This window comes from Natrix helvetica, assembly GCF_964273705.1.
Source record: "Natrix helvetica genome assembly, chromosome: 5".
NCBI classification, from domain to species: Eukaryota; Metazoa; Chordata; class Lepidosauria; order Squamata; family Natricidae; genus Natrix; species Natrix helvetica.
Window position 1 is genome coordinate 102,030,347 of NC_138551.1, and position 15,143 is coordinate 102,045,489.

General features: G+C 44.8%; 1 protein-coding gene across 2 annotated transcripts in view; it reads left to right on the top strand.

Moving 5' to 3' along the window:
- Positions 1-13,351, top strand: part of LOC309393965 (dual specificity protein phosphatase 13B-like) — a 30,256-nt gene extending 16,905 nt beyond the window's left edge. For both annotated transcript variants that reach the window (XM_081956589.1, XM_081956590.1), the window contains exons 3-4: positions 1,407-1,627; positions 12,982-13,351. In XM_081956589.1, the coding sequence (XP_081812715.1) occupies positions 1,407-1,627; positions 12,982-13,196 (436 nt within the window). In that variant the 3' untranslated portion in view covers positions 13,197-13,351. The remainder of the gene's footprint in view (positions 1-1,406; positions 1,628-12,981) is intronic.
- The last annotated feature ends 1,792 nt before the right edge of the window (positions 13,352-15,143 follow it).

Sequence of the window (15,143 nt, forward strand, 5' to 3'; positions counted from 1 at the left end):
CTGAAAACCAGATTATAGCTTTTAAGCAAATGGATCAATAAATAAAGAAATACAAACACCAGAGACTTTCTGGCACCATGCTGAGTGGTGTTTAAAAGCCTGGTGCTTAAAGCACAACCTATTTAGCTCTTGGAAATGGAACAATGAAATCAGATAAAATCTCTCATCATCGAACACTATTCCTGAATCTTGCTTCTCTTCTACAAATGGTGAAAGAAGACAGGAGAGGAGAAAGAGGAGGGGGACAGAAGGAAGGAAGAAAGGAAAAAGAGAGAGAGTGAGAGAGAGTGAGAGAGAAAGGTTTCGTCAGACACATTTCTATATAATACTTGGAATAATGCTTTTGTCTTTTAAAAAGTGTTTTATTTGCATATAGAATTCTTTACATTACCATTTTCTCTTGTAAAAGAGACTTGGCAGGTTTTAATTACACTACTTAGAAACAAGGGGCTTAACAGAGGGATTTAAAAAAGTAAAGAGGTGAACTGCAATCGTACGATCAAAGGGTCAGCTTTTACATGCTACCATCTATGTGTATAAGGACACGGTGGCTCAGTGGCTAAGACGCTGAGCTTGTCGATCAGAAAGGTCTGCACTTTGGCGGTTCAAACCCCTAGTGCCGCATAACAGAGTGAGATCCTTTGAATTGTCCCAGCTTCTGCCAACCTAGCAGTTCGAAAGCATGTAAAAATGCAAGTAGAAAAATAGGGACCACCTTTTGTGGGAAGATAACAGTGTTCTGTGCACCTTCAGCATTTAGTCATGCCGGCCACATGACCACGGAGACGTCTTCGGACAGCACTGGCTCTTTGGCTTTGAAACAGAGATGAGCATCACCCTCTAGAGTCGGGAACGACTAGCACATATGTGCCAGGGGAATCTTTACCTTTACCTTATGTGTGTGTATGTGAATGTGTGTTTCACTAGAAGAGAATATTTGTGACTCAGGATTTAACCGTGGCATCCTTAGTGGCCTCTGAGCTCAATTATTTTATTGCAGACATTTCATTATCGAGCTAGGTATCATCATCAGTGCTAGGTGGGTAGGATGTTACCTAGTTGGGTAATGAAACATCTGCAACCAGGGAGCACTAAGGACCCCAAATATATATATATATATATATATATATATATATATATATATATATATATATATATATATATATATATATATATATATATATATATATATACATATATATATATATACACATATATATATATACATATATATATATACATACATATATATATATATATATATATATATATATATATATATATATATATATATATATATATATATATATATATATATATATATATATATACATATATATATATACATATATATATATATATATACACACAAGTTATAAAATTAACCCAGGCATCTTTGTTTGCAGCTACATAGCCCGGAACATAGACCAGCTGCGCCGGATGGGCATCACTCATATTGTGAATGCTGCCGCGGGAAGATTCCACATTGATACGGGACCCAAGTTCTATCGAGACCTGCCGGTTGACTACTATGGGGTGGAAGCAGATGATGATCCAAAGTTTGATCTCAGCATTTACTTCTACCCGACTGCTAAATACATTAGGGCAGCGCTGAAGTCACCCAGAGGTAAACAGAGTGGACTGCATCTCCTCAGGTGTCCTGGTACCAGAGGTGGGATTCAAATAATTTAATAACCAGTTCTCTGCCCTAATGACCAGCTGGGTGGACGTGGGCATGGCCAGGGGGTGTGATAGGCAGCACTCGGCCTCCTGCACACACACCCTGGAGCAAAAACAGGCTGGCGGGGGGCACACATCCTCCGTGCCCCATTTTGGGCCTAGTAGGCCTCCCTACACTTACCTGGGAGCCAAAGCAGGGTGTGTAACGACCCCTGGAAGGGGCGGGGCAGGAAGGGGCATGGCAGCCAGCAATTTAACAACCTGTTTGCCTGAACCAGCCCGAACTGGCTGAATCCCACCATTGGTAACCATTTTCCATCCAATATCTAGCTAGTATTGCCTTATCATGTTGGTGGATGGACCTTACACCTCACACAAGCCAACATCCATCCATTCAAATCCACACAGCCTATATACAGCCTATATACGTGTTCTCTTGCTAGCCTTTCATTTGTGTAGCCATCCATTCTCACATATTGGCTTTTCTTGGTATGTACATATTCCTGGCATATTCTAGATGTCTAGATATTCTTGTTACAAGCAGAATGCTCCTCCAGGCCTTAGTGGGATGGTAAAATGAGGATTAAAAATGGTTCCTGGGGGTAGGTCTATTGAAATTTGCCACAACCAATTTGTGATGGCCAACTACGGCTTACTTGCTATGGCCAACTTGTCAGAGAAATTTGCCATGGCCAACTCACTGCAGGACAATTTGTTGCAGGACACATTACACTAATATCAAAGAAATGGTGGAACAGAATCATTAAATAAAGGATGCAAAAGGAGGGACAGAATGCAATGTGAATAGCAAAAATTAAAATAATATTTAATTTATTTAAATAGTTAAATAGAATTGTTAAATTGTCCCGCAACATTGTCCCGTGGCCAGTGAGCCATGGAGAGGTATCCTGCAGCAAGTTGGTCATGATGAGTTGGCCACATCGAGTTAGCCATGATGAGTTGGCCACAGCAAGTTGGCCATGATGAGTTGGCCACAGCTAGTTGGCCATGATGAGTTGTCTTGCAGCAAGTTGGCCAAGATTTGGCCACAGTGAGTTTGCCATGATGAGTTGTCTTGCAGCAAGTTGGCTGTGGCGAGTTGTCTCATTCCCATTGGTGGGGGAGTTGGTGTTTTTATCCTTTCCTTATTTCTGTGTCAAGGGTGGGGTAAAATAGTTCATGAGCTTCAGTAGAGGGGAGCAGGAGGATGAAGACTGTAGTAAGGTGTGTTCAAACACAGGTAGTCCTGCACTTACAACCATTCATTCATTTATAACCATTGAAAGTTATAGCAGGACTGGAAAAAATGACCTACAACTGGTCCTTGCACTTACAACCATTGCAGCATCAACAGAGTCACATGATCAAAATTCAGGTATGTAAAATTGGGCATGGCCCATTTAACCACCACCTTACTTAACAGACATTCTGGTTCCAATTGGGGCCGTCAGTCAAAAATTTTGTTGTTCAGTCACTAAATTGTGTCTGATTCTTTGCGATCCCATGGACCACAGCACCCTGGACTGCCCCTGTCTCCCACTGTCTCCTGGAGTTTACCCGAATTCATGTTCATTGAGTCAATGACACTCTCTACTCATTGTCTGTCATCCTCTTTTCCTTTCGCCTTCCATCATTCCCAACATCAGGGTCTTTTCCAAGGAGTCCTCTTCTTCTCCTTTGGTGGCTGAAACATTTTGAGCTTCAGCTTCAGGATCTGTCCTTCCAAAGGTCAATCAGGGCTGATTACCTGTACGAAAGTCAAGAACTGCCAGTAATTAGTGCAATCATTAGGATTACAATAAGGCTCCTTGACATGTCTATGTGTATTACAGATAGGTTTGGAAGATCTTTTCACTTGACACCAATGGAATTTTTTTTCCAGGTGAACTGCTGTGGTGGAACAGGAGGGTGAGGACAGATGAGGAGATTACGTGGATGCATACCAGCCATTAGCTGATTTCTTTTTAATTAGCTAGAGTAGGATGTCTAAGGGCCGCGGTCGCTCAGTGGCTAAGATGCTGAGCTTGTCAATCAGAAGTTTGGCAGTTCAGTGATTCAAATCCCTAGTGCCACGTAATGGAGTGAGCTCCCGTACTTTGTCCCAGCTTCTGCCAACCTAGCAGTTCGAAAGCACATAAAAAATGAAAGTGGAAAAATAGGGACCACTTTGGTGGGAAGGTAACAGTGTTCCGTGTCCCTTTAGCATTTAGTCATGCTGGCCAATGACCACAGAGACATCTTCAGACAGTGCTGGCTCTTCTGCTTTGAAACAATGATGAGCACCGCCCCCTAGAGTTGGGAATGACTAGCACATATGTGCAAGGAAAACCTTTACCTTTACCTTTAGGATATCTCAACCTTTAAGAGAAGTGGACTTCAGCTCCCAGAAATTATGATATTGATGACTCTATTTCCTCCCAAAGAAATCTTCCAGGACAGAAGTCTGTAAAGATTCTCAGTCATCCAGGTCATGGTTCTCCCAATGGTCCTTTTTCAGGAGGCACCCGGACTTTCTTGTTTTTTTTTCTTTGAAGACATTTCACTTCCCATCCAAGAAGCTTTTTTAGCTCTGACAGGATGGCGGGGAATGGAACCACCATTAAGTCAGAGCTGAAGAAGCTTCTTGGATGAGAAGCAAAACATCTTCAAAGAAAAAAAATAAGAAAGTCCACTTGCCTTCTGTGTCAGAGTCTGTTGCAGAAATCACATCCAGAAAGCACACACAGATAACTGATCCAGCAGGATTCATTAATTCCTTTATATACATAACAACACATGAATAAATGTACAATACCAACAGCAGATTCTTCCAATGTGGTAGAGAGGAGAGATTGTAAGCAGGCTCAAACACAGGCAGGCTAGATTTGCACAGACTCAGAGCTACCTAGGTAAGCCACACCCAGGCTCCAAGCCATCTGGCATGGTTCTCAGTCACCAAATAGTTCCCATTGGCTGACCTAGTTGTCATGCCTATACATTGGCTGACCTTGTTACCATGTCCTATTCCAGCCAGGCCCCAATAGCTGACCTGTTGCTATGTCCTATTCCAGTTCATGAATATTCTGACACCCTGAAAAAACACCTTTGGGACTTCCAGCACAGACAAACTTTTCTTTTTCAGTTGAATGCTCACCTACAACCTACGTTTTTCTAGGGGGACAGGAGGAACCAGTGGAAATTTGGCATTTTGGTCAAAGCCGGAGGGTTCCTCTTTTACATTAGAGCATCAAAGTTAAGACTTTCCAAGTTGGATTGTAATATTTTTTTTGAGTCTGAGTCTCACTGCCATTGAGTAACACATAGATTTACAATGCCAATATTCTGTTCTGACCCAATCTTCGCAGGAGCAAGAAACAGACTCTTCACAAAGAAAAGCCTCTCTTTATTTACCTATTGTGAATTAATGAATTCACCCACCGAAAGTCCAGGCAAGAGTCCTGCAAGGAGTTAACTGCAGCAACAGACCTTATTAGTTCATTACCATAATTGCAATGTCATGGGCTCCCAGCCTAAAGGCTGCAAATTAAGTTTTGACAAGCAGTCTTTGTGACATGAAACACAATGAGCAAAATCTTCAGAAATATGAACTGTTGTCTCCTACAACCACCACTCCCTCTTTCCTTCTATTTATTCCACAGCCAGGGAAGGGCCCTTCAGCATCCACATTGATTTGCCTCCCAAATCAACTCCTTGTCCTCCGTTGTTCACCTCTCCTAACTGCTCTGCACATACATGCATCTGCAACAGGCCTCAGCTGTTCTTCTTCCCCACTCATCTTTTCCTCCAAAGGCAGCTGCCTCTCCGGTGGCTGTGAAATGTCGGATGGCCCTGGCTCTATCTCTGGGTCTGATGCAGAGCATACATCAGAGCCTTCCCCAGACTCCAGAATGGGCCCAAGTTCTTCCCAACCTCCTCATCGTCCGAGTCTGCCACCAGCTCCACTGGCAGCTGGCAAGCCACAACACATTCTGAGTGTCAACCTTCATAGTTTAAGAAGGACATAAAAGTGCACAGATCCTATTTAAAAACCAAAATGCTAGATTCAGCACTTGGGAACAACCTAATTCCTGATGATCAAACCCAAAACTTACACTATGTTGAAAAGTCTTCCTACACCACCACCCCCAGTTAGGGATTGTCCCTTGCTAAATCTCTTCCTTTGCTGCTGGTTCTGGCTATATTTAGATAGATAGGACTCAAGTTTCTTCTCCTGCTGCTGAGGATGGTACAGACACCCCAGAGGAATTTATTCTCCGTTGACCCAACAAAACTGGAATGCCTAAGAGATGGGGAGGAGTTCAGGTGTCTGTGTTCCTCATCTTTTTGGGAAATAAAATTTGCCTTGCAAGGAAAATGAGATAGGACTGGAAACCAGGCATCAAGGAATAATTCACGCTTTGCTGGGATGGCCAAGGATGACACTGAATTTACAATCTCAGTTCCTGGGATCACAGATTTTACCCTGGGGAGCTACAGAAGAACCCTCTCCCTGCTTCCCTTGTATTCTTCCACTGCCTCGCATTAGCCCAAGTGAGCATCTTGTTCTTGTTGATTGTTTGCACTTAAATATGCCTCCAGCTAAAAAGGGACACGGTGGCTCAGTGGCTAAGATGCTGAGCTTGTCAATCAGAAGGTTGGCAGTTCAGTGGTTCAAATCCCTAGTGCCGCGTAATGGAGTGAGCTCCCATACTTTGTCCCAGCTTCTGCCAACCTAGCAGTTCGAAAGCACATAAAAAATGAAAGTGGAAAAATAGGGACCACTTTGGTGGGAAGGTAACAGTGTTCCGTGTCCCTTTAGCATTTAGTCATGCCGGCCACATGACCACGGAGACATCTTCAGAGAGTGCGGGCTCATTGGCTTTGAAAGGGCGATGAGCACCGCCCCCTAGAGTCGGGAATGACTAGCACGCATAGGCAGGCAACCTTTACCTATGCCTCCAGCTGCTGAAGATAAATCCCCCAAAAAGGGTTAAGAAAAAGAGAGCCCACAAACGTTTTTAAATACAGAAATTCTAAAACATGCACACATATCCTATCTCACATTCTTACAGTTCAGGATAACCCCCAGTCCAAAGCTGTAGTGCAATGTCTAATAATAAATACGTACAGTATAACAAATATAACACTAACAGGGCCAGCCCCTTGTATAAACAAGAGCAGGGAGCAAATAGGAAGCAAACCCCTCCCTTGCTAGCTCTGATGGTGTCACCAAGTTGGGCAATGAAATGTTTGCAAGAAAACAACTAAGCACCAAGGGCCCCACCTTTTACAAACATGATACTAGTAGCTTTGGCATGGCCCCGTTGTTTAATTTGTACAGAAACAATTTCAAGATGATGCTGGATTTCTTCGCCTTTACCATCATTACTATTATCACCCATATTACCTTTATCATCCTTATCACCTATATCACTTCTATCAGGAGTCCCGGTAGCACAGTGGTTAGAATGCAGTACTGCTGGCTAACTCTGCCCTCAGCCTGGAGTTCAATCCTGATGGGGCTCAAGGTCGACTCAACTTTTTATCCTTTCTGAGGTTGGTAAAATGAGGACCTAGATTGTTGGGGGAAATATGTTGACATTCTAAACGTCCCAGAGAATTCTCTAAAGCACTGTGGGGTGGTACCTAAATCTAAATGTTATTGCCAAATACTATTTATCAGAGTTATCTCAATCAATTGAGGTACTGTAAGGTGGTTTTTTTTTTACCACCGGTATCTTAGCTGTTCCCATGATCATTGCAACACTAGATCCACAACGCATAGACAAATAGACACATATACATAAACAACATCTACATACTGTGCAAAAGAGACAATCCACAAGCCAAAAAAGGAACTAAAAGACCAAAAGAACTCCTCACCAACAATGAACAACAATCAAGAAGTAAACAATGCCTCAAACGAGGAACTGCCAAAGACGTTACTAGTAAACAGCCCAATCAAAAAATTTCCAAGACCACCCCTACCAACATTGACAAGCCAGCCACCAGGATATAAATTGAGAGTAAACCGCACTCCTTATTAGTACTGGTACCTAGTAGGGTAATGAAATGTCTGCAAGAAAACAAGCAAGCTCAGAGAGCACCAAGGACCTCTCATTTCAGCCCTGAGCCACAAATACACTCCTTTATTGGCATTGTAACACTTTTAGGGTTTCAGCATCTTACGGAGCCAACTAATGTGGTGCTGACAGCTTAGATTAAATCTTAGATTGTCTCATTCCAAGCAGGAGTCCTAGGCTTGGCATTGGCAGAACCTCCAACTCAGACAACAGGAAGCCATTTTGATGATCCATCTGAAAAAGTGGGCATTGTGTCTCTTGCAGAGATTAAAAGCCTGAAGCTTCTTGGGTGGGTGTTAATGTCTTCAACATGTCTTCAAACTAAGTGTTATGACCCAGATCACCTAGGCAGAGGAAATTATCACTAGACTCAGGGGTGGGATTCGGTTGGTTCAGACAGATTCAGGTGAACCGGATGCTAATTTTACAATTGGTTTGACAAACCAGTAGTTACAAGGACTGGCTGGCGCTGCCCACCCTGCCCTTCCCCTCCCCTCCCCTCCCCTCCCCGGAGTCTCTACTTGGCCCATTTTGGATACCAGGTCAGGCCCTGCTCTGGGAGAGCAAAAACGGACCTCCCGGAAGTTCCAGAAGTCTGGAAATGGGCCTATTTCCGGCCTCCAGAGGGCCTCCGGAGGTGGGGGATGATGTTTTTGTCCTCCTGGAGGCTTGAGGCCACTAGAGGGCCTCTGGAGCCTGGGGAGGGCATAAAATGGGCCTCCCAGAAGTTCTGGAAGTCCAGAAATGTGCCTGTTTCCTGCCTCCTGCCTCCGAAGCCTGGGAGAGGCTGTTTTCGTCTCCTGGAAGCTTGAGGAAAGCCTCTGGAGCCTGGGAGGGGGGGATGGCCCCCCTGGAAGTTCCAGAAGTCTGGAAATGGGTCTGTTTTCAGTCTCCAGAGGGCCTCTGGACCCTGGGGGAGGCTGTTTTTAAACTCCCCCCGAGGCTTGAGGAAAGCCTCTGGAGTCTGAGGAGGGTGAAACTCACCTCCCCATGCCACAGTGCAGGAGGCCGAGTAGGCCATGCCCACCATGGCCACACCCACCTAGCAACTGGGCACAGAACCGGTTCCTAAAATGTTTGAATCCTGCCCCTGACTAGAGTTCTTTATTGCTCTGATTAAAGGCCACCACAAATGGCCCTACTCAGGCCTGGTAAGGGTCCACCTCACACTACCCAGAAGGCAGCCACCTTTAGTCCCCCAAAGCCAGTAAGCAACAAAGGAAGTCCAAAGAGACGGTGCAAGCTCATAGGGCAAGGTCCAGAGTTCAGGTACAAAGGCTAAAGGCAAGTCCACAAGGCACAGGCACAGGTTTAAACTGGGAGAGTGTAATCCAGAGCACACAATTGCTCCTGGCAAAGACTCCTCATGGTTTCTCCTTAAGTCATTCCCCTCCAGGTGTTCCTTGTGAGGAGGGGTGGGGCGACTTCCTCCCGAGTAGCCTCGCAGCCCTTCTCTGAGCTTGCCTATGCTCTGCTCTCTATGCCCTTGGATCGAGTGGAGGAGGCAGCTGTTTCTCATGCAAGGGGATCCACTGCCTATCAGCACCATGGCCTTATCAGCAGCCGATCCTCCCCTGTGTCTGTGCAGACAGGCAGCTCTCGATCCAATCGACCTCCCCCCCCCAATGCCTGAGGGGTTTGGGACAGCACTGTCCTCAGACCCTGGCCTCCCCAAACATGCCAAGGGAGATGTGCCATCCCTATTAGATGGTCCTGGTTCCTCCTCCTCCAAATTGGGCTACAATGGGACCACAACGCTGTGATTGTGGTGCAATGAGTACAACACACAACCCCACTGGGTTTATAACATACCCTAAAACTTACCGCAACACCAGCAGTACCCAAAGGACCCGGAAGAGTTAAAAAGATGTGCAGTTTTACAATTAATAGCCTTGAAGTCGCAGGTCCAATTTCTGCTATGGTTGTTTGCTTGCTTTAATTTATTGCCTGGAAGCATGTATATTTGCACAGAAAGAAGCTCAAATATTAAAAATTAATTATCTGCTTACGCACGAGCTTCGATCATTATTCCTGCACATTCAACGTAGCTTTTAAAAACATAAATTTCTTGTCTATCAATCATTTCTGTCTCCAGGACAAACTCTGAAGACAGCAATTCGTTTCCCAGGAACTTGGCGTGAATAATTCAGTTTATACTGGCCTTGTTTACTCTTGTAAAGAGGTTTCTTTGCTGTGTTGTTTATTGCCTTCACTCTAACTCCTTTCCCAGGCCTAGGCAGGCATCTGACCTCAAAGCCAATTTTTCCAGGAATAATAATAATCCGTTAACCAACAACAGGAAGACACCACTGCTGGTTCTTTAAGCTGCTATTAGCCTTCACACTATTCTGACTTAGGCTTCCCAAGATCATGAAGCTGACTCCTCATCCTAATAAAACCCCTTTTATTTAGTTTAAAGGGAATTCCTCTCCAGCAAAGTCCCAGCCAACAGTCTTTCAAGAGATTTCATTACTACAGCCCTTTATAAGGCTTGGAGAGCTGCCAGGCCGATATCTTCCATACGCCACGCTGTAGCAGCAATTAATTGGCAAGAAGTCAGGAACAGATCTTCACTCTAATGAACTGAACTCATTGTCTCCTGCAAACTCCCCTCCCCTTTCGCTCATCTTTATTCCCTACGGGAGGCGCCATTCACCATCCACCTGTGGCTTTACTCCCGAATCAACCCTTGTACCTTAGCTATTCCCTTCTCCTGGCAGCTCTGCGCATGGGCACACTGGGAACAGGCTCCAGCTATTCTTCTGTCCTACTGAGGTCTGGCTCCGAAGGCAGCTGATAACTGTCAGACGGCCCTGGGCCCATCTCTGCCTCCGATGCAGAGCCCTCATCAGCACTTTCTCCAGACTCCAGGACTGGCCCATGTTCCTCCCCAACCTCTTCACTGTCCGAATCTGCTGCCAGCTCCACTTGCCTCTGGCGGGCCACAACACACATGCTTTGGATTATTCCCAAGAACCAAGGATGTTGCAAGTATCAACATAATATACAGTAGATGTGGGACTTTTGCAATTAACAGGTAGACATTTGTCAAGGTGCAGATTTTCTAAGTGCTGTCCAAAGTGCTTATAATCACTGGGACGACAAAAGCTGGTTTCTGCCATAGTCTTTCAATTTCATTTTTCAGATCTTGATGTGTTGTATTCTTCTGCAACTCTTCGTCTTCTGTTCTACTATCTTCTGGTATTGCCACATAAATTAGCCACCCTTTCTTCTTTTCAGCCATAGTTAAATGTGGTCAAGACTTTATCCAGTCTGTATTTGGAAATCCCATAATATTTTAACCTGCTCATTTTTGACTACTTGTTCCAACTACATGCTCCCACCAATTTTTCATTACTGGTCCATGATCATTTTTACTGATGTTCCAGTGAATCATATGGTGACTTTGTTATATTGGTGTTTACAATCAGATTCTGCATTGGTTTGATGTTATTGCAGGAGTTGAGTCTATGATCTACTATTTCTTCTGCTTCTTTGCACAATCTTTACTTTGAATTGTTTGATTGTCTTCATGGCCTTGATTGCATTAGTTCAAATAATTTGTTCTTGTGCGACCAAAATCAACCCTTGACTTTTTTTATGTTTAATGTTCCAATAGTAACCTATTGTCAGGCTTTATCTTTATCCTCTTTCCCCCCTCAATTGTTTGTAGAAATTGACTGTGTGGTGCTTTTGCTTATCAGCATGGTCCAGAACAAACAGAATAACAATCAGAGTTGGAAGGGACTTTGAAGGTCTTCTAATCAAACCCTCTGCTCAAGCAGGAAGCCCTCTATCATTTCAGACAAATGATTGTCCAATCTCTTCTTAAAAATTTCCAGTGTTGGAGCATCCACAACTTCTGGAGGGAAGTCATTCCGCTGAAGGAAAATTGTTCCACTAATATTGTTTGTGTTTTTATTACATTATTTCAGTATTCACTTTTTGTTTCCTCTATATTTAGTAAGTTCCAATTTCTACCTTGCATCTGGTGTTCCTCTATTCTACATCTGCAAAATAGAACCCGTTAACCAATAAATGACAGCAATGTTGAGAACCACTTTTAAATCATTTAAAGTCTCGTTGCACTGGACCTTGCCTTGCATGGTAGGTTATAAAGTGAGTCTACAGAGCTCCAAGGCCTGTATTTCTCTATAAAAAGTTGGACAGAAGATCATTATTCCAATGTATATCTTATACAAAGGGACGCGGTGGCTCAGTGGCTAAGACACTGAGCTTGTAGATCAGAAAGGTCAGCAGTTCAGTGGTTCAAATCCCTAGCTCCGCGTAACAGAGTGAGCTCCTGTTACTTCTCTCAGCTGCCAGCCTAGAAGTTCGAAAGCATGTAAAAATGCAAGTAGAAAAAAATAGGGACCACTTTGGTGGGAAGATAAAAGCATTCCGTGCGCCTTTGGCATTTAGTCATGCCGGCCACATGACCACGGAGACATCTTCGGACAGCACTGGCTCTTCAGCTTTGAAACAGAGATGAGCACCACCCCCTAGAGTCGGGAACGACAAGCACATATGTGCAAGGGGAACCTTTGCTTTTACCTATATCTTATACTAGGTGTTGTTAATGCTAAGGAGTCTTTTAGGCCATTGCTGAAATAACATCTTCCAGCATCTTCCAGAGTTATCCAGCCAATCTACCCCATTTCTGACAGATGGCAGTCCAGTCTCTTCTTAAAGTAGGACTAGGGGTGATATGATAGCAGCGTTCCAATATCTAAGAGGCCACTGCAAAGAAGAGGGAGTCAAGCTATTCTCCAAAGCACCTGAAATCAGGACAAGAAGCAACGGGTGGAAACTCATCAAGGAGAAAAGCAACTTAGAACTAAGGAGGAATTTCCTGACAGTGAGCACAGTGAACCAATGGAATGACTTGCCTCCAGAAGTTGTGAATCCTCCAGCACTGGACGTTTTTAAGAAGAGATTGCACGACCATTTGTCTGAAATGGTATGTATAGGGTTTCCTGCTTGACAGGGGGTTGGGACTAGAAGGCCTCCAAAGGCCCCTTCCGTATTCTGTTAGGGAAATTAAATAAGTTCAGTATACAGGATATCTACAAAATAACAGAAGGAAAAAAGAGAAGATGAAGTATGGACAAGAAGACATGTAGAAATAAGAAGAACTAAATACAGTAGTGGGATTCAGCCAGTTCACACCACTTCATATCCACAAAAAAGATGACTGCAGGCCTTGACAATCATAATATTACGATTTTCTTATTTGCAGGGAAAGTTTTGGTCCACTGTGCCATGGGGATAAGCCGCTCAGCCACCCTGGTGCTGGCTTTCTTGATGATCTACGAAAACAAGAACCTCGTGGAGGCCTTAAAGACAGTGCGAGAACATAGAGGGGTCTGCCCAAATACGGGTTTCCTCAGCCAACTTCGGGAACTCGACCTCCGGTTGATGAGTGAAAAAGGGAAAGCAACGGGAATCCCTTGAAACTTTAGATATAAAATACTTGGACGTTGGCAAGTCCAAGAAGAACAATTGTATCACCTCAGAAATACTTACATACCTGTGATGTTTACAGGCAATGTCATGAAAACTGTCTTGTTGGCATCTCGTTCAAGATTAAAGGTGTGCTGGAAACTTGGTATTTGTTCCAGAGGCGGGTTCCTACTGGTTCGGACCGGTTCGGCTGAGTAGGTATTAACTCAGCCTGCCATGCCCCCGAACTGGTTCTCTCCATGGCACAGTAGGCGCCACCACCTTGTTTTTTGCTCCTGTGCATGAGCAGAAACATTTTTTTAGTACTGCGAATGCCCACGTCCCTGGAGTGAACCAGCAGTAGCAGTAGCCGGAACCTACCCCTGATCTGTTCCATGTTTGATAATGGATTCCCAAAAATGTATTGCTGGAAGGAGTCCTTGGAAGCACTGAATCTAACTTCCCACTCTCTAAAGGAATTGATACCCTGTCCAGCCTCTGCTTGAATTGTTCAGGGAAGATCCAGTGCAGAAGTGGTATTCAGCCAGTTCTCACAGATTCTGGAGAACCGGTAGCGGAAATTTTGAGTACTTCAGAGAACTGGCAAATAGGCTGGCCCGCCCCCCACTGCCTCCCAGCTGATCTTCTTTTGTTGCCCTGAACAGGAGAACGGAGCTGGAAAGCAGGTTAATGGGGTGGGGAGGGAATAGGGATTTTGCAGTATCCTTCCCCTGCCACGCCCACAAAGCCACACCCACAAAGCCACACCCACAAAGCCACACCCTGTCCACAAAGCCATGCCCACAGAAACAGTAGTAAAAATCTTTGAATCCCACCACTAATCAAGTGATTCCCAGGTGAAACCCTAGAAAGAATTTGACCTGAGATACACAAAGCAAGGTAACACTGGATTGGCTTGTCCCAAACCTGGTGACAATTCCCTAAATCAGTGATGGTGAACCTATGGTACGCCTGCCACAGGTGGCACGCGGAGCCATTTGTCAGGGCACGTGAGGCGCTCCCCTGTCAGCTGGCCAGTGTGCATGTGCGCACTGGCCAGCTGAGTTCACCCTTTTTTAAAGCCATTTTTCGCCCTCCCCAGGCTCCAGAGCCTTTTTAGGAGCCTGGGGAGGGTGAAAAGAGCCTCGCCCACCCCCCAAAGGCCCTCCGGAGGCTTCATAAATTTCCCTGAAGCCTCTGGAGCAGAAAAAACTGGCCCTACGGGCAAACCAGGGGTTCGGGAATGGACTTCCGGTTTGCTCGGAGGTTCGTTTTGACTGCTCCGGAGGCTTCAGGGAAGCGTCCTGAAGGTTTCTCAAGCCTCCGGAGGGCTTCTGGGCAAGGGGAGGCTGTTTTCGCCCTCCCCAGGCTCCTATAAAGCCTCTGGAGCCTGGGGAGGGCAAAAAAAGCATGCAAAAAATGGGGAGGAGCACCTGTAGGGGTGTGGCGCATTGCTTTATGGGTGCGGCACGCCTGTACACTACCCCCCTGCGCTCCCCCCACTTATGGCCCACGAGCCAAAAAAGGTTCGCCATCGCTGCCCTAAAGACTCTGGTATGTTGGGTTTTTTTAAAAAGAAACTTCATATATAAAGGAGTTTGGACATGAATTCCTGTGCAAAGCTGCTGGAAGAAAGGGATTTGTTTTGTTTTGTCTTCATGGGGGTGGATCCAGCCACAGGAATGAGTAATGATTTCTTAGTCCAACGAACTGCCAGCAAAACCTTATTTAGAAGTGGTACCGCATTTGTTCACCTTTCTTTTCTCCCACAAATCTATCAGCAGCATTGTTCTGACCGAGGCTTCCCAAAAGCACGACGCTGACTCTTCCACCTGATAAAACCCCTTTTATTTAGTTTAAAGTGAATTCCTCTCCAGCAAAGTCCCGGCCAACAGTCTTTCAAGAGATTTCACAACTCCAGGCCTTTATCAGGCTTGGAGAGCTGCCAGGCCGATATCT